Below are 22,950 nucleotides of genomic sequence, written 5' to 3'. Positions count from 1 at the left end.
TTCTTAAAAATTTAATCTGGGTTATTTTGAATACTGTAAGTACCACTGCCCCTCCTCCTACTAGGGTAATATTGTATTCATCACATGAATTCTAGGAAGTATTCATAAATAATTTCCTTACAAAAATTAATTATGTAAACGGATTTAATGTAAATTACCACCTGCCTCCCTATTCACATTGGATATGGATTTTTTATACAATTGATTAGCATAAAGATGAACGAGAAATCTAAATGGCTGCAGCTGGGAGGGGTACATTGTTTTCATAACTTCTATTTACCAATGACTCCTTCCACTGTACCTGTTATAGCAAAAATTTATTTTTTATTCAAACCGAAGCTCAAGTCAAAGAAAATGAAGAACAAATAAATTCTAGGAAAGTATTAAAATAATTAGTTTGAAAATTAGGTTTATTATGTACAGTATTTGCAGCAATGTTAAGAGATTTACATTATGTACTAAATTCATTAAAAAAGTGGGCCAGGGATAAGATTTGTGAATGACTCAAACCAGCACTATATCAAAAAAAGTTTAATGTATTTGGCACCATAAAAAAACAACTAAATTACAAGAACTGTTTTTAAATCACAGTATTGATATCAGGCATTAAGGGAGTCGTGTATTTCATGGAAGACAGAAAATATGTTTTTCAAAACAGTAATTTGGTGTGTATGACTATCTTTTAACATTTTCATCAAGTTCTGTTGTTCTTTGGAAACTTGCTCCTGATAAATATTCAACAATTTGATACCCTCATGATTTACATTTATATTTTCTAACAATTCTGGATAAACCAATGTTCGTGGCACATGAACCTGTGATATATCTGATGGTATTAAGTGATCTAATGGATAATGAAGCATTATAGTTCTTGGAGAAACTCCTTTTGTTTGGCATTCTATTACATTTGATCTTCCATCCACTATCACTTTTGTGATATCAACCTTTATTTTTTCTTCGTCAGAATCTGGACTACATTTGAAATAATATTCAGAGTTGACTTTATAGAATTTTGGCACATTTTTAACATATTTCCCTTTCTTTGTTTCTTTTTCATGAATAGGCTCACTTTCTAAACACAAATCTGGCACATTTCTTTCATCTAACAATCTTTCCCTCGTTTCTTTTTTATGAAACGGCTCACTTTCTAATTTTATAGTTACTGTTTGACAAGGAAGAATTTTATCACGGTCTTTGCTAATTTTTTTCATCTTTCTCTTGTGAGTATCATTAGAGTTGTTTTTCTTGGTCATTTTGTCATAACTTAGTTCATCGGTTGACACTTGCATACTACGCTTTTGTTTTGGAACATTTATACGGACATATGACACCACATTACCTGGAGCATTAGGTTTTGCACAAACTTTAAGCTTTTTGGCTGGACTATTTGGAATGCACTGTAATACATTTTCCTTTTCATCTGGTGGTTTCTTTAATATCTTAGTCTGTTTTCCAATGCTTGTTTGACTTTCTTGGTTAGAAAGACAACTTGCACTAGTAATTTTTACTTGTGTGCTTTGTTTTATTTGTAAAAGTGAAGGGCTTATCAAATGTAAAATGCACAGCTGTTCAGCAAAGTTTCGGTATCCACCATAATTGTATGTGGTTACAAGATATTGCCATTGCTCAGAACAAAGTTCAGGAGATTTACAATATCCCTGATTCTGCAGATTTTCACTTGCTGATTGTGAGACTGATTTTTCCGGAGTTTGCAAAGAACGAGGCTGCAATTCCCAATTTATAATGGTATCAATAAGCAGGTAAACTTCCTCGACACTCCATTCATTAGTCTGAAATTATGAAAGATGGCAGAATTAATATTAAGTTTTCAAATGGAAAATAAGGTTAATTGTAATAGAATTCTATACTTACTAAAGAATTAATAATTTCATGTAAAATACTGTACTTTATAAGGAAAGGAGGTAAGACTTTTATAGCATTAAGGAAAATTACAACTAACATATGCTCTGCATCAATGTAGAAATTTAGAGAACTAACTTATTTATGAAATTACTCAACTCTTACTAGAGCCTATCTTACATGATTTAAGTACACAACTCAGTTCCATTAAAATAATGATTTGGGGGCATAACTTGGCTCCAATAAAATAATGTTATTTTGAGGTTACTTCAAATTCCTACTGCTATTGTTTTTATCAATTGATTTTTTTATTGTAAAATCCATATGAAAGAGAATTTCATGCTTTAAAAAGTTGTAGAAGGGAAATTTTCTTGGCATTTGTTCTGAAACGAATAGAAACCTTCGTTCTTTATGTAGGAATTCGATTCAGTGCAAGCTGGCAGTCAGTCTGGCCCTAAAAACTTTCATCAAGGTAGCAACCAACCTCCTGGCAGTTGCGGGATAGGAGGCTGGGTTCACATGGTTACTCACTACCTCAACCACTTTTCATTTGGCCACGGCAGAGAGCAGATGTCTACTGCCTCTACGTTATCTGTTCAAGGGCTATACTGACACTATTTTTCTCTTTGCAGGTGTGACTATTTTTCTCTTTGTAAGTGTGACTACTGTTTTCTGAGGGAGCAGCATGTGGGTTTGTCTGGGAAAGATCAGCTGCACTTCTGGTCTTCCTTGAAGATGGATCCTCACCAACTTTGCCCCCCACGCAGAGGACACTCCTATGCAGAGGAGTGGCCATCCTCCCAGTGAGAGGAGTTCTGCCAGAGGAAGATTAAGTTGAAGAATGATTCTTCACCTTTGAGCTCTGCCTCGAAGACTAAGATACCCAGACTTTCTTCTTCTGCCTGCCTCTTCCAATTAGATTTCCACTAGAGGACAATCTGGTATGAGGGAGTGCGCCTTTGATCCCTGGATAACCTGTGGGTTAAGAAGACCTTGTTGCTGCCCCTTGGTAAGGCCGCGGTGCCTTCCCTTGATTTATATTCTGCGTCAGTTGTGGCCGTCCTTTGACTTTCTGGTTCCCCCTTGAAGTACCAGCTTGTCGAGATGTTTGTTCCAACACGGAGTACTTACCTCGAACTACTTTCTTAGGAGTATCTGGGATTCTCCTCCCAACCAACCAGAATTTTGTGTTGTTTCCCCTATCTCCGTTTTCTCTAGTGGGTCCCTCTGTGGCGGATGGATACTCGACCTGAGGCGACCCCCCGGGGTCAGTGTGTGAGAGCATGGTGCTAGGTCTCGGTCGTCAGTAAGCTTCTGGTCGCGGCGTAGTTCACATCTCACCGCTCTCTCACATCCCATCCGACCCTTTGTGTCCCCACGTGGTTGCCGCGTGTTTTACCCATTCCCTTTTGCCCTTTCATTCACCTCCTATCCCAGTGTTCTTGTGTTGCTTGGTGTTTTAGTGCTTCCTTATGGAATCCCAACGCCGTTGCCCCAGGCCTAAGGTTGCCCCAGGCCTAAGGTCTGTAAATCTTGCGGTGCATGACTGTCGAAGCCAGAGGTAGACCCGCATTTGTTGTGCTCCTCGTGCAGGGGTAACGTGTGTTCCCCGTCTTCCACTTGTCCTGAGTGCGCGACCTGGCCGGAGATCCAGTGGGCCTGCGCCCTTGCCACGGGTCGTCCACTCAATCCGCCCGTCGGTCGAAACCGCCAACACATGTCGACTTTGCCATGCCTTTACCCGCCAAGTCACCGGCTCCATCCGCCCAGCGGAGAGAGCCGCTGTTTTGGCCCGGTAGCATGGCCTCCATCCCCCGTATCATGGCAGCTCTGCCAAAGCGCCCTGGCCAACCGGCGGCTCAACGTGGACCCCTGGCCCCACTGAGCTCCCCGGGAGGAAGTAGACCCATGACGGCTACCTCCGTCTCGGCGGATCCACCCGTGTTGGAAATATCCGCGCCGTTGGATCGGCGGGAAGGAGATGGCGTAGTCTCCCACGTGGCTCCATCCGTGCTCGGCGATGCACCCGACACGGAGGATCAAGTGGTGGAAGGCCTGATGGACGGCGGACAGTGCTCAGCGGACGAGGTGTCGTCCTACAGGAAAGTCCTAGCCCTAATTAGACGTCATCACCGACTGGACGACCCGAAACCTTGAACAGAGCAAGCTTGGCTCTCGGGGTTTGGGAAGAATGGTCGACAACCTCGTCCAACAGAAGCCATCACTAACCCTCCCGTCAACCCCAGACGTTAAGTTAGGGATGGATCACGTGGACAATTAGGGATGGATCACGTGGACAGGTACGTAGCGGGACAAGTAAATTCTCTCAGGGCCCAAGCGTCCTTCAAGCTACTGCCGGGGTTAAGGACCCAGAAAAGGTTTTACGTCTCTGAAGGACGGCACTCGGGGCCCCGCACAGTGGAAGCGGCAATATCCACCCTCAACCAGGGCAGTTCAGAAGCCAGAACCTCCTCTGCTCCAGTGTGCTTTTCACCAGCCGAGGCTTCGATGATGGAGGATACGGCCCAGGATATAGTGAATGTCACGTCGTGGTTAGACTGGTGGGCATGCACCTTGGTTGGCTTTCAGCTGTCTCACGACCTGACGGTACCCGAAAACCAGACGCTACTCCAGGAACTGATCCACTTGGGGGGGGGGAAGGCCATGAAGTTCCTCACCTTCCAGTCCCTCACACAGACAGCTAACTGGATCTTGCGGAGGAGAGACATTGTCCTCGATAAGCTGGTCCGTAAGCTCCCCGAGAGGGAAGCGAAGTGCCTAAGGAACTCGCCTGTGTGGGGTGACTCCGTCTTCCCCCTAAAGGCAGTGGAGGAAGCTATGGAGAGGGTTCAAAAGCTCAAGGAGACAGGAGATTCCATGCCCCTGCAGTAAGACGTCCCACTCATAGAAGGGTTGCGCCGGACGGTCCCCACCCTTCTACAGCACAACCTAGAAGTGACTCCCCTTCTTCTTCCTGGCGTCAAGCGTAGGGGAAGTACTACTCCGCAGGCCTCCTTTAGACCGAATTACTCCAGCTCCAGGAGAGGCCGTTCTAGCCGCACCTCCAGGTGGAGGTAGGAGGAGAGGCCGTTCTAGCCGCACCTCCAGGTGGAGGTAGGAGGAGAGGCCCCCTACTCCTGCCGAAGCCTCAGGTAGGGGGATGCCTCAAACGTTCTTGGCAAGCATGGCGGGACAACGGGGCGGATCTGTGGTCCGTGGCAGTCCTGAAGGAGGGGTACAGAGTTCCCTTCCAAGTGGAGCCGCCCCTCTGATCCCCGACCAACGAGCAGAATGGGTGGCACTCAAGGATCCCTTGAAGAAAGCAGCATTACAAGAGATGATGTCAGCCATACTGAGCAAAGGAGCGTTAGAACTAGTCAAGGACCCGTCCCCGGGGTTCTACAGCAGGCTCTTTCTGGTGGAGAAGGCGACAGGGGGTTGGAGGCCGGTCATCGACCTCTCGGCCCTCAACAAGTTCATAAGCAAGACGGACTTCAAGATGGACACTCCGAAGTCAGTGCTGGTGGCCTTGAGGGAAGGGGATTTCATGATGTCCCTGGACCTCAAGGATGCATACTTTCAGATCCCTGTCCACCCCTTCAGCAGGAAGTTCCTCAGGGTGAAGTGGGGTTCCCAGTTGTTGCAGTTCAGGACTCTATGCTGTGGTCTGTCGACAGCCCCACAGGTCTTCACGAGGGTCTTCACAACAGTGTCAGTCTGGGCACACGAGCAGGGGATCCGCCTGATCCGGTACCTAGACGACTGGTTGCTACTTTCAGCCTCAGAGGGCGCACTGAAGGAGCAAGGCGTGAAGCTGTTCCGGTTCTGCAGGGACCTGGGGATAACCATCAACATGGAGAAATCACAGTTGGTCTCCTCCACCAAGATGACTTACCTGGGGATGGTCCTGGACTCCAAGTTGGGGAAAGCCTTCCCCTCCGCAGAGAGGCTCGAGAAACTAGACCAGATAATCCTCCCCTTCCTATCGGACACTCCAAGGAGGGCCAAGGACTGGCAGAGGCTAGTGGGCCACCTGGTATCATTGGAAAAGCTGGTCCCTCGGGGAATACTCAAGCTAAGAACGGTTCAGTGGAACCTGAAAGAACTCTGGTCCCCGGGAGAGTCTCCGCACAAGATAGTCTCAGTTTCGCCGGAGACGAGAGGGACCCTTAAGTGGTGGTCCGACAGGTCGAACACCCTGAAATGGATGCTATTTGCGACCGCCCCCCCCAGAGATGTTGCTCTTCACAGACGCGTCAAAGGAGGGGTGGGGAGCTCATCTCCTCGAAGAAACGGCGAAGGGAAAGTGATCCCCCAAGGAGAGGACCTTACACATAAACGTCCTTGAACTGCTAGTGGTCCACAGAGCATGCATAAAGTTCATCCAGCGTCTCCGAGGGAACACTGTGGCGCTCATGTGCGACAACGCCACCGTGGTAGCCTATGTGAAAAAGCAGGGAGGACTAAAATCAAGGGAGTTGTGCGACCTCACATCAAGGATCCTGGAATAGGCCGAGAGGGAACACATCGACTTAACAGCCAGGTTCACTCCAGGGAAGAAGAACGTCCTAGCCGACGGCCTCAACAGGGTGGGTCAAGTAGTGGGATCAGAATGGTCCCTACACGCGAAGGTGGCCCAGACAATCATCCTCAAGTAGGGGTCGCCGGTGATGGACCTGTTCGCTGCAAAGCTCAATGCCCAGCTCCCCGTGTTCTGTTCTCCAGTGCCAGACCCAGCAGCAGCGTTCGAGGACGCCTTCCATGACGGTCTCGACGTGTACGCCTTCCCTCCCTTCGGAACTCTTAGACAAGTCCTCAACAGGGTTAGACATGCAAAGAACCTGCAAATGACTTTGGTAGCGCCCTGGTGGCCGGAGAGAGAGTGGTTCGCAGACCTAAAGGAGTTAGCGGTCCTCCCACCGTGGCCACTTCCGGACAGGGAAGACCTCCGTCAGCCCCACTTCGAGAAGTTTCACGAAAACCCTCAGTCCTTCCGCCTACATGCGTGGAGGTTATCGAGCGTCTCCTGAGGAAGGAAGGATACTCGTCAAAGACCGCCGCAAGGATGACTGGCTATCTGAGAAAATCCTCGGTCATGGTCTGCCAAGCTAAATGGGGCACATTCACAAAGTGGAGCGCCTCCCAGAACCTCAGGCCGTTGGATGCTTCTATTCACAAGGTAGCGGACTCCCTGGTTCACCTGAGAGAAGACCTAGGGGTGTCTATCCCGGCCATCAAGGGAGTTCGCGCCGCTTTGGTTCAGGTCTTTCTCCTCAAGGGACTCAATCTAGGAGCTTCTCGGCAGATCTCAATGCTCATAAGGAGCTTTGAGCAATCATGTTCTCCACGTTCCTCTAGAGTACCGCAATGGGACGTAGCCGAGTCCTTAAGGCCCTATCGAAGCCATCCTTCGAACCCCTCAGGAACATTCATGACAAAGACCTTACCCTTAAGACAGTCTTCCTCCTAGCCTTGGCCTCCGCTAAACGAGTCGGTGAGCTCCACAGATTGTCGTACGAGGTTTCGCACTCGAAGGGTTGGAAGGACCTAAGTTTCAAGTTTTTGCCTGACTTCGTAGCCAACACGCAGAATCCTGCATCCTGGGACCCCAAGTTCGAGGGCTTCTCAGTCCCAGCAATTCCACGTTCGAACAATCCTGAAGATTTGTTAATGTGCCCAGTCAGGTCAGTTAGAAAATACCTTGAAAGAACAGCCAGACTTCGGCCGGGGATTAAGAACCTGTTTGTCTCCTCGGGCCTGGTAAAGAAATCAGTGTCCAAGAACACCATCTCCTTCTGGCTACGACAAGTCATAAAGAAAGCCTATGACAGTGACGGATCCACGGTGCCGGGCAAACTGCGTCCCCATGACATTAGAGGTCTAAGCTCGTTGTTGGCCTTCGACAAGAACATGGCAGTGGGCCAGATTTTGAAAGCGGGTACATGGTCCAGACAGTCCACTTTTACGGCCCACTACCTGAAGGACTGTACAAGGAAGTCTCTGGACTCCTTCTCCATTGGCCCAGTCATTTCCGCGCTCCAACAGGTTTAAGGTTGAAGCCCCGGGGAAGCCCGTGGGAAGTAATTCCAAGCGACACAAGTTCCTCCTTAATATCCCCCTTTTTCCTACTTCCCCTCTGTTCCCTTTCCTTCCCCTCCGCCCATGTGAGAGTCGTTCATTGGAGACGTCCACGTCGGATGAATTTCATAGAGGTGAGTTACATAGACACTAGAAAGTTTTTTTTTGCATAGTTCTCCCCGAGTCTCCTACCCCGTTTTATTGTCAGATAGAACCTAGCCTCCTATCTAGATTCAATCAATTGAGATCTATCGGGTCTCCAGGCGTGTAAGTCCACCCCCGCCTCCTAAGGTGTAAGTCTCCTAAGAAAGTAGTTTGAGGTAAGAACTCCGTGTTGGAACAAATCACAAATTTTAAGTAATTTGTATTTTTCCTAACAGTACTTGCCTCGAACTACTTTTGGGTTATTGCCCGCCCAGCGTTCCCCGAGTGTCTTACAGGAGTTCGATACCGTAATCAAAAGCTTACTGACGACCGAGACCTAGCACCATGCTCTCGCACGCTGACCCGGGTCGCCTCAGGGCGAGTATCCATCCGCCACAGCGGGACCCACTAGAGAAAATGGAGATAGGGGAACTACACAAAACTCTGGTCGGTTGGGAGGAGAATCCCAGATACTCCTAAGAAAGTAGTTTGAGGTAAAAACTTAGGAAAAATACAAATTACTTAAATTTTGTGATTTTAACGTAGTGGTTATGCCCAGGTTGGCCTCGACCCTTCCCTCTGGCCCCATGCTTCTTCTTTCTCACAAGTTACTTGACCCTAGGTTCGGCAGGCTGTTCCTCTCAAGGGTAACAACTTGCACATGCACACCCCTGGGGTGAATGTGCACGATGAGCCCACTCGCCAGGAGATACTAGACATCCTCTCCCCGCTTTAGTGTGGGCCAACCCTGCAGGGAAACTTTTACGGACATGACGCGAGTGATTGACCATGCGTAAGAGGACCAACCCGCAAGTTGCTTGTAAGCATGCTCACAATTCATCACCAGCACGCTTCAGCTTTTCAACACGAGTATGGCAGTGCTCACACACTTCTCCTGTAGCCCAGTGGGCCCAGCATCTCACCAGTGTGGCTTACAAGATCCCAGCGAGCTTCTCTCACTTGTAGCTTACAATTTGCACCTAGGGTGCTTGCCCTTGCAGGGGACTCTGGTTACGTTGCAGTACATAGAGCTGTATACCATCATCCTGCTCTTACTACTAAACAATCTCGGCCTCACTCTCATTCTGCCAAGCGCACCTGGTCTTTCAAGGTCAGAATTGAAATCTATGTTTGCGAGAACATCTCGCAAGAACAGCGAGCTAGTTCCCCAACTCTCACTCGTACATGCAATGCGTCGTCTCTACTATGAGCAAATACTTGTGAGCAAGAAGATTTTCCCTCTCGCAAGAGTATGTGCACGCGCTTAGGCTGCAACCCCTTGGGCTCCCAACTTAGCACGGATTTGGGAAATTGCCTAAGCAGTCATAACCACTTAGGCTGCTCCGGTGACTTCGGCTTCAGCTTCATTGGTCAAGTCTGATGATCTGGTTTCAATCCCTCTGACAGCAATGGTGTGCCCAGGGAACCCAAGACTCCCTTTGACTCCAGGTGGTGGAGCACAATGTTTTCCTTTCATGCTCCCACTGCCTAAACCTGCAACACTGTCACCAGCCTGCTTGGCGACATCATCCACACAGGTTTCCAGGTACCAAAAGCGCCTAAAAATGGGGCTGCCGGGACAAGGATTTCAGAGCCCGACTCCTTTGTAGGATATTCTCGGTCTTTTCTCAGCCAAAATCCATGAGACACATCGGATGTTGAGGTAGGTCACTCCGCCACTTGATAGTGAATCTTCAGCTAAGGACCAGTAGGGGATGATCGAGAGCTAGTTTGTTGTTGTATAGGCATTCACCCGACAAGGCAAACTATTCAGCCTCTCCTGGGGGTGCCCACCTTCCCTATAAGCTCTTTGGACTTCATAGTCCCCAGAATCCTCCCAACCATGAGAGGTTCTCAAGCCTCCAGGGACTCCTTCAAAGGAAGCACATAGCATCCTGGCATGTCCTGTGGTCGGAAGGACAAAACTTCCTTTTCAAAGAATTGGGGGGTCTAAAGAAGTTGTCAACCCCGTTCTTCAATAAGGAATTCAGAAAACTCATCATTGCTGCGTCAGCTACCGCACCCAGTGAAACTCATCCAGAGCCTTGTTCCCCTACTGAGTTGCACAATGACAACTATGACCCACTCCTGGGTCCTCGGATATAAGCTGGGAGGTGGATGTACATAACTTACGTGGTACCTGGCTTGGTAGAGGGATCTTCTTTTCCTCCTCTTTACGTGGCACCTGGCTTGGTAGAGGGATCTTCTTTTCCTCCTCTTTTGGAGTATCTGAGTGACTGATTATAGGATAATAAAGTCAAACCTCTCAATACGAAAGAATCGGCTTACGAAATTTTCACTCTGTGAAATGAGATGCGAAGAATTTTACAACTTGCATTATGAAAAATGTTTCAGATATCGAAAGGAGGCAAGGTGCGAGAGCTCGACCGTGTCAGAAACGCATTTTAAAATTCGTGTGCCGCCAGCCCTTAAACTCGCTACCATCCTCCCACGTTCCCATTGGTTATCTCCCTACTCGGATGCTAATTACCACCATGAGATCCTGCTTTCCTATTGGTCAGCATCTACTGTACTGTATCCCATCATGCATCTACACATTGGCGTTCCTCTGTCTTTTCGTTTCGGCAGTGATATCGTACGCATTGATTTAGTGTTTGTGATTTCGCCATGGGTCCCAAGAAAGTCGCTGATGTCAAGGGAAAGAAGAGGCTAATGCTTTCCATGGAGATGAAGATGGAAATAATCAAGAAATACGAGGCTGGCATGCGGTTATGTGTGCTCGCAAAGGAATATGGCCGAAATCCGTCTACGATAGGAACGATCCTGAAGCAGAAGGAACCTATCAAAGCAGCAACACCTTCTAAGGGCGACTTTTTTCCAGCAAGAGGAACCATCTCCACGATGAGATGGAGAAACTGCCGCTTGTCTGGGTAAAGGACAAAGAAATGGCTGGAGACACTATCACCGATCTGCCAGAAAGCCAGCTCCATTTTCGGTGATCTCGTGCTTGCTCAGGCCGAAGCCGACGCAGGAGAAGGAACATTGAAGGAGGAACCCCAAAGAGTTCAAGGCTTCTCGTGGGTGGTATGAAAAATTTAAGAGATGCTCAGGCATTCATTCGGTGGTGCGTCATGAGGAGGCTGCAAGCTCGGACATGAAAGCGGCTGAAGATTTTGTTAAGATGTTCGACGAGTTGACTATCCGCGAAGGCTACAGTCCCCAGCAAGTCTTCAAATGCGACGAAACTGGGCTTGTTTGGAAAAAAAAAAAAATGCCCCGTCAAAGGTACATCACGACAGAAGAAAAGAAGCTACCTGGGCATAAGCCTATGAAGGACAGGCTTACCCTTGCACTCAGAGCAACTGCTAGTGGGGATTGCAAGGTGAAACCCCTGCTAATGTATCACTCCGATAATCCTTGAGCCTTCAAGACCTGCAAAGTCACTAAGGAAAATCTAAACATGTTGTGGAGGGTTAATGGAATAGCCTGGGTAACAAGACAATTGGGCATCGAGTGGATAAATATTTGTTTTGGCCCGATTTTCACCAAGTATGTGGCAGAGAAGCGCCTCCCTATTAAATACCTGCTGGTGCTGGACAATGCCCCTGCTCACCCTCCTGCCCTCGATGTAAATATTGTAGCCACCCCTCTCCTCCAGACCATGGACCAGCAAGTGATTTCAAACTTCAAGAAGCTTTATATGAAATATCTCTTCAAGATATGTTTCAAAATCATTGAGAGCACAACCCTCACCCTTCGTCAATTTTGGAAGGAGCATATTGATATTGTCATATGCTTCAAAATCATCGATCAAGCTTGGCAGGAGGTTTCGAGGTGCACCTTGAACTCTGCTTGGAAGAAGCTGTGGCCTGATGCCGTCTCCACACGAGATTTCGCGAGCTTCCACACAGACCAAGCTGAAGACGATTCTGAAAATGTTGACGATCCTGAACCTGTTGCTCAATCTGAAGTTGCCGAGATCGTTACACTCAGGAAGTCCATGGGTCTGGAAGTTGATGAGGCCGACATTGGTGAGCTTATCAAAGAGCACCAAGAGGAACTTACAATGGATGATCTGAAGGACTTGGAGGCCATGCGAGTGAACATCGTTCAGGATAAGTACAGTGGGGGGAGGATGATGACACAACGACAGAAATTAAGGAAGGTCTAGATGGCTACTTTAAAATGCTGGCTCTTGTAGAAAAGAGACACCCAGAAAACATTCTCACAGGTCGTGCACTTCAGTACTGTAATGAAGTTTGCCAGAGTCATTTCAGGAAAATTTTAAGAAGCAGGCAGAAACAAGCTTCTTTGGACGATTATCTTAGAAAGAGGTCTTCGGTAGAAGCAGACCAAGTTCCAGCTAAGAAACGAAAGAAAAGTGGCAATGATGAAGAAAATGTGTAGTGTAATTAAATTTAGGAAATACAAAAAAGTAAAAAAAAAAAGTAAAAAAATTAAGTTTATCGTAGAGTTAAGTATTAATATTTCCTGCCAGTTGTAAATATTTCCTAAAATTAAGTGTTGATGTTTTCTGCCACCTGTAAATGTTTTCATCCCCCTCTACCGCCCAGCACTTTGCTCTCGGACATCGCCTCACTCCAAAGGTAAGGTTCCACATTTTCTATACTGTATTTTTACTGTTTGCTCTAATTAAACACTTCTACAGATTATCAATCACTAATTTATTATTAAATGATTCAAAATACAGTACTTTTCATACATTTAGTACTGTTTAGTGGTGCAAATCCTTTTTATAATCAATGTGGTGTTTTTGTAGGGTCTGGAACGAATTAGGCTATTTACATGGGAGGCTGGGAGGAACGTAGAGAGTAGAGGTCCCCTTTTTTGTTTTTGTTTCAATTGTTGATGTCTGCTGCCCCCCAAAATTGGGGGAAGTGCCTTGGTATATATATGTATGTATGTATGTATGTACATACATGTAAAAGGCGACTCGCAACACAAAAAAATCACTACGAAAGCCATTACGGAACCAATTAATTTCGTGTTGTGAGGCATTACTGTAATACAGTAATGGCAAATGCAAACCTTGGGGTTCTTAAAACAAACCTTATAATCAACATTGGTGTTTTCTTAAAACAAAACCTCATATTCAACATTGGTACTATTATACTATATATGTCCTTGAATGAGAAAAAAAAATATTCTGAACAAATAAAGAAATACTATTATATTTAAGCTATAAGAATGTAGTATATGTTATTCACTTACCCGTTTCCAATGAGATACAGGCGATGTTATAAGATTATAAGCAACTAAAGGACTTGGATGATTCAGCCATACTTCACCTAGATCCATCTCTATATCTATCATTTTATTATCTTCAAATGCTTTATTATGTAATACATGTAGGTGCACCATGGACTGCCATACTCTGGAAATGTAATGAAAAGAATTATGATTTTGGTTAAGAATCAATTGAAAATTGAAAATTTGTCCATCTTTTACATAATGAAAAAATAAAAGTTTCCTTATTTTTGGTAATTTGTCTGTTTTCTTTCAATCCTCAATACTGTAACCTGACAGTTAAAATCTACTCTAGACATGATTAGGTAAGTAGCTGATATAATTCAAAAACTTTGTGAAGAAACATTGGTTTCTCTGTACAGTAATACCTATTTATTTGATTTGTATACAATGCTGTATCATCTCTGTACAAAGTTTCTTTAACCCCATTGCTGTAAAGAAAGCAAAGCCAGTGGTGAAGAACTGGACATTGAATACAGCCACAGGTGTGCATCTGCAGGATGAAGTTGGTTGAAAGTGTTGCAGATTCTGGAATTTCTGTGAGTGGGGTACTGACATTCGGCCAAATATTGGAGTAATAACTCCTTACCTACCGACCAAAAACCTCCCCATCTCTCTCTCATATAGACTTTAATATATAGTGAGTCAAACTATGTTATCTATGAAGTAATTTTTCGTACTATCATGAAGAACACACGAATCAAGCGACTTCCTTTCCCTGTTGGCTGTTGTACTCTATTGGCTGTAGGTGGTGTTGGGTCTATCCAAAATTTTTTAACCAAATAATTCTTATTTACACAAGTTTCCTCATGATAGGCTACACATTGTTTTGGGAGGCCTGCTAGCCTTTTATTTATTTTTTTTCATGGCGAGGTCTTTGGCAACAACCCTCTTCTCCATAAAGTAATGTGCGGCCATTAACCTTAGCATATCTGAAGCCAATCTTACTTAAAAATCTTATGAAGGGAGGGTTTTTCTGCCACTGGAAGAAATATCTTCCTTCAGTTCAGGACTCTATGGGAATCACCACCACCACACTGTGGCAGCATGGGAAAAATCTATGCCACATATCACAAGAGTTTAAACATATCATTGTTATATTCCTAAACATTGACACATTATACAAAAACCCTACTTTCTCAATATGCTAATTTTATTTTGCTATTCAAGAAGAAAAAGACCAAAATGCATCTCTCAAAAGTAAATTTGCAATCAAGAATCGCACCTACAATTTTAGTTTATATAGATAAAGAAACATCAATGCACAAATCTGGATGTTGAGGAGTCACTGTCCTCAACCTACTTACAATCATACTTCGAGTTTTGTTACGTTTCTACTTCATGCCCTATAATTATTAGGATGAAAACAAGACAATTGCCTCAATCTAGCTGTCTTATCGAGCGACTAGAATTCTGGATTTGGAAGGATTTAGCACCAGAAGGAACTAAATTATGTAAAGATTTCGACGCTGTGTGAGGCTTTCGAAACTGGAGTACATTGTACGTCAAGATCCCTTATTGAATAACTAAAGGGGGTTGGGTTAGGATTAGCAATGGGTTGAGAAGGACCAGAATTACCAAGACTAAGGGAGGATTCACATGGAAAGCCTGCAACACAGCTGCAGATCATTGAGCAGGACTAGCACCAGAAGTGGCAGAAGATGAAACCTCAGGATACAAAGACTGAGCACTATTTTAAGGAGACTGCTCTTTCACTTCTGTTTTAACCACTTAAAAAGTTATAATATTGTAGTTCAAGAAACAGTAGACGAGTTTGTATCCATGAATAGGCTAATATCATAAATTCTTATTACAATTTCACCTCTGCAGGTAAAAATTTTGTCACAGATTAATAAAAAAAAAAACAGCAAACAAATGATCTGTAAAACTAGATGAGAAATACCACAGTTACTACAAGGTGAAGCAACACACCTTGCTATACTGGATTTATGAATTTGTGCTATACAATAGCCTGGCGCAGGGGCCTGTGCTGCCATTCAGCAACCAAGTACAATGTTAGTAAAAACGTGCAGTTAAACTGAAATAAAAGTTAAGAGAGATTGTAAAGCAAAGTAGAAAAATGAAAAGCAAACACAGGTACAAGTAGAATATATAAAGGTTTCAAAGAACCTAAATTAATTGCTACAATGTACTACATTGGTGCACCAATGTTAATATCCCCTACTTGGATACCTGTACTTTGCAGGGACATCATAAGCTAAGCTGAAAAAGCTTGAACAGATGCTGGGGTAAATCTTACACACTCGACCTTCAAAATATAATTAGCCACTTTACGCTACATTCCTACACTAAAAATTTTCATCTGAACATATGAATAAATATATACAAAATGCAATATGTGAGAACCTATCCCTTGTTAACTTAAAAAATTTGAGCGTACATGGTAGATCATTGCTAGTAGTAATTTATAAACATTCATTTAAATTGATGAGTTAAAGAAGTAAACGAAAAATAATTATAGAATAGGTACTTGACAAACTTTCCTGCTGTAAACAGACGATCACTACCACAACACAGGATGAAGTCGTCAGAAGAATTAAATGAAAGGAAAATGAAAATAAAATTCTGGTACATAGAAATTCTGGGCATGTCCAAAATTTAGAGAATCTCAGCTATGAAACAGTTAGCAGACAAGAGATGAGAGAGCTAGCCGTTTGGAACTACTTGCGCATACAAAAGCCTACCAAATATAGTTTAACTTTCTTCATATGAAAGATGTGACTAAGATTTCATGTGAAACACAAAATGGGTTATGTTTAAAGTAATGCGTTTGAAATCAAACAAATACCAGTACTTAAAACAAAGAATTCAAAAAGCTTATTAAAAACTAAGGGCTCTTCCATTGAAGGCTGTACTTACTGATGGGCTGTAAATGTTGGAGAGGGGCAATTAAAGTGTTCATCAAGGAGTCTAGCAACAGATATTAAAAGTGATCTTCTTGGGACACTGTGACAAAAACTCTTTTTGATGACTTTCATAACCTGCACCACCACTTTCTGCAACTCCAATTCATCAATAACTGCATTCATGTCTGCCGGATCTTAAAAAAAAAGATATGTATAAACATCTTTTATCTTGAACAACAGTTTTAAAACTTAAGACACTTTTGTTTCATACTGGCCCATTAATATTCATGCCTTAGATTTTAGTCAGTGAGTTAAAAGGTTCAATCCTTAGATTTTGGTTATAGAGTTACAAAAGTTCAAAAAGTTTTTGTTGATCTAACAAGAATACTGTATATGGTCACTATGAATTCTCAGGTATCTGCTAAATTAAGTACTGTAATTCACATTTCATGATGACAGTACAAGCTAACAGGAACTGTGGACCTGGGAGAAGAGCACTTTTACAGTACAGTATATGGTAAATAGGTTTGTAAGAAATAAGTGAACATATATTATTTCTATGAACCTGATATTCACATTGCTTCCCTCTTAAGGCTCAACTTGAAGTATATCGACATTTACCACAAAAAACTAAAAGTTTCCAGTTTACTTTACAGGTACTTTCAATATGGCTGCGTATCTAGTACATTATGAGACAATCTAGCATTGGATGACAATAACAACAGCATTGAAACTGCTTTTGTCTATCAGTCTCTTCATTGATCTTGACTTTGAAGGTCGATAGCGCTTTGATTTGCCAGATGGGCTTTTAAAAGTGAGATGAGATACTACCGTTAGAGAAAATTGGGTTCTTTGACTGGCCAGACAGTGCTACATTGGATCCTTTTCTCTCGATACGGTTCATTTTCCCTTTGCCTGCACATACACTGAATAGTCTGGCCTATTCTTTACATATTCTCCTCTCTCCTCATATGCCTAACAATACTGAGATTACCAAACATTTCTTATTCCTCCAAGGGATTAATTACTGCACTGTAATTGTTCAGTGGCCACTTTCCTCTTGGTAAGGGTAGAAGAGACTCTTTAGCTATGGTAAACAGCTCATCTAGGAGAAGGACACTCCAAAATCAAACCATTGTTCTCTAAGTCTTGGTTAGTGCCATAGCCTCTGTACTATGGTCTTCCATTGTCTTGGGTTAGAGTTCTCTTGCTTGAGGGTACACTCGGGCACACTATCTTATTTTCTTCCTTTTATTTGTCAGGTTTTTATAGTCTATAAAGGAAATATTAATGTAATGTTACTGTTCTTACAATATTTTATTTTTCCTTGTTTCCTTTCCTCACTGGGCTATTTTCCCTATTGGAGCCCCTGGGCTTATGACACCCTACTTTTCCAACTAGGGTTGTTGCTTAGCAAGGAATAATAATAATAATAATAATAATAATAATTCAGGTTATTAGATATTATAAGGTATAATTACTGGGTAGATTGTTCAAAGGAGTTATTTCTAGACAATCACGATCCACAATTTCTTTGTGTTTCATGCTAGGGGCAGTATTGTGATTTATATAATCGTTAGAATGTGGAAGTCATGCTGTTCCTCTTATGGAAATTATGTTCAAATGGTTGGAATTTGAATAAAATTTTCAAAATGTAAGAAAACTAAGTTGAAGGAAATATCCAAAGACGATTAGGCTAGTTGATTACAGTGGGAATAATTATGATAATGCAACTTCAGCCTTTAAACTTTCAAGCTTTGATAGTGATGAGCTAAATAAGACCTTGCATCTTTGACTTCTTATGTTCAATCTAAAAAGGGCAGCGAGTCTTCGGGCAATGTAGTGATTCTAGCCAAACCCACTCTTTTGAACCCTACCTGAATTTCTTAAGTTTTACCTAGAGGTACTAGTGCATCAGTCAGCAGGGATTCAAATAATGTACAGGGCATAACAGTCAATCAACCCTCTTAGAGCCCTGTGCTCTTAAATGACTTCAGATCCTCCAACTATGAAACACCTCACAAGTCTGCAATCCAGTTCACTCCTTTTAGATTACTGGATTCCAAGGTACAAGATCAAACTGGTAGCCTTTATCCTAATATTCCTCCACTCACTGAAGTAAGCAGTCATGAGCAACCACTTATTAATGGTATAACATGTATTATATAAAAGTTTGGCTGGTAGCTGAACAGCTGTTTGAAAGACAAAATATTGTATAATTCCTGTAGAACAGGAAAGATTCTTTTAAACTTCAAAGAAATAAACAGTTGAATTATGTTTAAAATGGCGATGAGCTGGTCTTATGTAGGCCCCAACCTTTAGCACATCTTTATATCTATTGAGTTGATAAGACTCAATCCTTATATCCTTTAGCTGTTGAAGTAGGCAATAGTGATCAAACTCTTTATATTTCTGGAGGGAAATATTTAATTCCTGTGGATAACTTAAAATAGCTTTTAAAACTTAAGATAAACAAATCAATAATATTTAGAATGGCCATGAGCTGGTCTTATGAATACTTGACCATTAGTGCATTTCTAGATTTGATAAATCGTTTAAATTTAAATTTAAAATACAGGATTCTAGATTGTTTACCAAAGTAATTGCAAATACAATACTAAACTGTAGATTGGCTTTTTAAGATAATGTTTTGTGAACACTTACTTGGTGCTAGAAAATTATTAGATAAAGATTTCTACAAAAATCAGGTAAGAAGCTGTATTCCCAATACCATGCACATTTAATTCTCAAAATATTGATGATCTTTGGATTTAATTCCTTGTGCACTTCTGTGATTGAATGTTATTTTTGGTTAATGGTTTATTACAGACCAGCTCACAGGACATATTATTATTATTATATGCTAAGCTACAACCCTAGTTGGAAAAGCAGGATGCTATAAGCCCAGGGGCTCCAATGGAAAATAGCCCAGTGAGGAAAGGAAACACGGGAAAAAAATATTTTAAGAACAGTAACAACATTAAAATATTTCCTAAATAAACTATAAAAACTTTAACAGGAGGAAGAGAAATTAGATAAAATAGTGTGCCCAAGTGTACCCTCAAGCAAGAGAACTCTAACCCAAGACAGTGGAAGACCATGGTACAGAGGCTATGGCACTACCCAAGACTATAGAACAATTGTTTGATTTCGGAGTGTTCCTATAGAAGAACTGCTTACCAGAGCTAAAGTCTCTCTTCTACCCTCACTAAGAGGAAATTGTCCCCTGAACAATTACAGTGCAGTAGTTGACCCCTTGGCTGAAGAAGAATTATTTGGTAATCTCGGTGGAGTTTGGTGTATGAGGACAGAGGAGAATCTGTAAAGAATATGCCAGACTATTCGGTATATGTGTAGGCAAAGGGAAAGTGAACCATAACCAGAGAGAAGGATCCAATCTAGTACTGTCTAGCCTGTCAAAGGACCCCATAACTCTCTAGCGGTAGTATCTCAACGGGTGGCTGGTAACCTGGCCAACCTATTACCAGCCTTATCTGGGACACTACAGTATTACTTTGCTTTTTCCATATACAATTGTACTGTTCTTACTGGACAAAATACTATTCTCTACGGAACTGTCTTCATCCAGTTTTAGTGAAGGGATGTGCAAAAGTTTATGCCTTGAGATAAGTTACATATGTGTGAGACTTCCAACAATGAGTAAATTTTTAAAAATGGTGCTAACAAGGGAAAAAATCTCACTGGACATTCAATCTTAAATTGCTAAATCATGAATGTCACCCCTGTACAGTGCACTTCCAAAACATTATTTACATCATGCACCTATGCAGAAAGTTCATCTGCAGAATATCAAATCTCCCAACACATTGCATCATTTGCCCCTACAGTAAGTCCCCTACATATGGTTGGGAAGCATTTCAAGAGTGGTTCTCTAGTCAAAAAATTCTCAAGTCTATCTGCTTAGTCATCAGAAGCCATTGCCTACCACTCCCTGGTCCTGATAGAGATGGAGTTTGGGCACTTATTTTATGTACCATATATATATTCAATTTCTAGGGCATTGTCCTATCCCTTGCCTCTGTCATTCAAGAGTGACTCTCAGACCTTTAAGCATGATTAAACTTAGGCATCCAGCTTACAACCCTCAACTGCCTAATCTCCATTATTTTCAGTGTTAATTTTTTTAACACTTTTTATGAATTCCTACATCCCTTTCATAAAAATATACTTTTAAAAGTGAATTTTTTTTCTTTGTTGCACATTGTGGGGAAGTTACTATAACCTACAAAAAGATTATTGCCTTCTTGATATTAAAACTTTTCCTTTCCAATACATCTCTCATGCCTCTATCTAACCCTTTCAAGACTTTTTTTTTCACCTCCTATCTCTTCCGAATTATAAGCTTTTACTAGCCTGTTGTCACTCATTCTTTTTTAAGAGACCAAGCCACTATTTCATCCATATTTATTCTTTCACCAAAGGCTATTCTAAGCAATCAGTTCATCTAAACCCCTTCAACCTTTTAATTTTCATCAAAAATTAATCTCTTAAATTTATTTTTGCAAAGGAGTTTGATCAAGAATCCCTTCCCAATCTTTAGCATATATTCTTTCTTTCTTCTTTCACCCATTTATTATATTAACACCCATATATGGAAAGGAATCAGCCACTCATATTTTTTTTACCAAACATATAATTCATTACTCTATTTATCAGTTTTTCATACACCATTGTTCTTGCTGAGATTTAATTTTATATTTTTTCCCTCTTGCAAACTTTTTAATCAGCGCAGTATCATCTGCAAACACCAAAATTCCATATTCCATTCATGACTCATTTTCTTATCCTACAACTTTGCACTTACACTCCCTGTCCTTTCTGTGTCCTCCTGTACTACTTCATCAGTAAGTTGTAGAACAGTTAGGAGATAATACAGCCTTGACTCATAACCATTTTGACACCAAATCATTAACTCTCATGCCTACTTCAAAATCCTGCCATACACATTCTTTGGTATAGTAACATTATACCTTTGTAATTCCTGCAGTCACCTTATGACTATATTTTCACAAAAGAACAACGGTTCCACTCTCTCATAACTTTGAAACTAGGACCCCATTCACATTCACTACAAGCCCTGATCACCCATTTGATCTCACTATCACAACTATACTAAAGCATCTTACTAGTACTTCCATCAAATACTGGGGTCTTTTCTTTTCTCATCCTCTTAAATACCTTTCTTACATACTCGAAGGTCACTTTCAAATACAATTTTTGCCTTATACAAATCCTTCAAGTTTAGTATACCTCTGTGTTTCGCATCTCTTATCCTCCACATTTAACTAATCTTCAAAACCCTATTTATCCCATTGAAACAAAACATTGAACCAAAGCCTCTTACAGTGAGTTGGAGTGTTTCCTTATGGAGGACATATAAAAGGAATTTCCATAATTTTCAACAAGAATGTTATGCCCATTAAAGAAAATTACTAATTAAAATTATTATTTTGCAATCCCATGATGTCTAGTGTTCTATGAAAAGTCATTTAGCAAACAACTATACACTAATTATATACTAAACATTAAAAGAGCAGAAAAAATATACTTTACTTTAAAAAGCTATTTGGGAATTTTTGATGTGTATTTCATTTACATAGTAACCATTTAAAGATTATTTTCTAAGTTGAATGAAATAGTGAACTGTTAGTGAGAAAATGCGATAAAAGCATAAATTGTCCGGTAACAACAATGCATATATTGCTTTCACAGAATGAAACTTTTATCACTAGCTCTCACAAAAATATATTTTCTAATTCATCAGAATTGCCAAAAGATGAGATACTGAAGACATGCCAAAATGCCAAAAATAATTGCTGTAGCATGTTGGGAGGATTAAATCATAAAGCATAACTAAAAAATGCAATGTTCAGAGGTTAGGAAGTAGACCGTTATGGTTTGAACACAAGATGGAAAGGAAAGGAGTAATCAGTTTCAGAAGAGGTTATGTAATGAGATTGCAAAATGCCTCCTGTGAGGAAGCCATAGATCATGGAGTATAAATGAAAACTTAGGTCTTATGAGTATTCAGGCAGAGAATGTAAAGTGTGCAGAGTAACAAAAAAGGACAGGATTAACATAAAACAATGATAAAGAGATCCCTATCCATTAGAAGGGAACATTACTGTGAGATACTACTGTCTTTTGTTGTAAAGGTTAATAAATGCAAATTACCTGATTCACTGCCAAAACTCTCATAGTTCATGAAAAGTGACCTTATTTTGAAATAATAAGGAGACCGTTTTCTATTTTTCACTCCACAGTTTTGGTTATGACGTTCAGCAACTTCATAGTCCTTGAACAGTGTTTCAAACCTCCTTTTACAGCTTTCAGCATCAACTCTACAGCCACTGGCATTCAAGTATAGGCTTACCTGTCAAATAAAATTACAGGTGCCATAAGTTCACAATTGAAACATAGGTATAGTATAACATACAAAATAGACAAACAAAACTTGTCTCAATTGTGGAATTACAGGATGAGGAAATAGAATGATGTTAAGATTTAACTTTCGGGAAAAGAAAAAATTATTTATCGTGCAGACCCAATATGGCACTTCTACATTAACTTTTCATGCATGATGTACAAAACTGTAAATACTTCCAAAGTAGTGATAAGAAAAAAAAAATAATTGTCCCTCTTCCTGGTAGGGTGGTACATGCAAATCAGTCTACCACAGGCCCTCAGTAGTTAAGAACTGTCTCACTTTAAATAGACACTGAAAGAGCAGCAATAAAGAAATATAAAGGGT

The 22,950-nt window shown here is 41.8% G+C and overlaps 1 protein-coding gene across 1 annotated transcript in view; it reads right to left on the bottom strand.

Annotated features, from left to right (window-relative positions):
- Window positions 1-386: 386 nt before the first annotated feature.
- LOC137644143 (uncharacterized) overlaps window positions 387-22,950 on the bottom strand; it is a 91,065-nt gene continuing 68,501 nt past the window's right edge. Inside the window, exons 21-24 of the mRNA XM_068377125.1 lie at window positions 22,374-22,572; window positions 16,192-16,372; window positions 13,276-13,438; window positions 387-1,790 (exon numbers count right to left, since the gene is read on the bottom strand). Coding sequence (XP_068233226.1) covers window positions 600-1,790; window positions 13,276-13,438; window positions 16,192-16,372; window positions 22,374-22,572 — 1,734 coding nt within the window. The 3' untranslated portion in view covers window positions 387-599. The remainder of the gene's footprint in view (window positions 1,791-13,275; window positions 13,439-16,191; window positions 16,373-22,373; window positions 22,573-22,950) is intronic.

This window comes from Palaemon carinicauda, chromosome 7, assembly GCF_036898095.1.
Source record: "Palaemon carinicauda isolate YSFRI2023 chromosome 7, ASM3689809v2, whole genome shotgun sequence".
NCBI lineage: Eukaryota > Metazoa > Arthropoda > Malacostraca > Decapoda > Palaemonidae > Palaemon > Palaemon carinicauda.
This window is presented reverse-complemented; position numbering and strand designations above follow the sequence as displayed.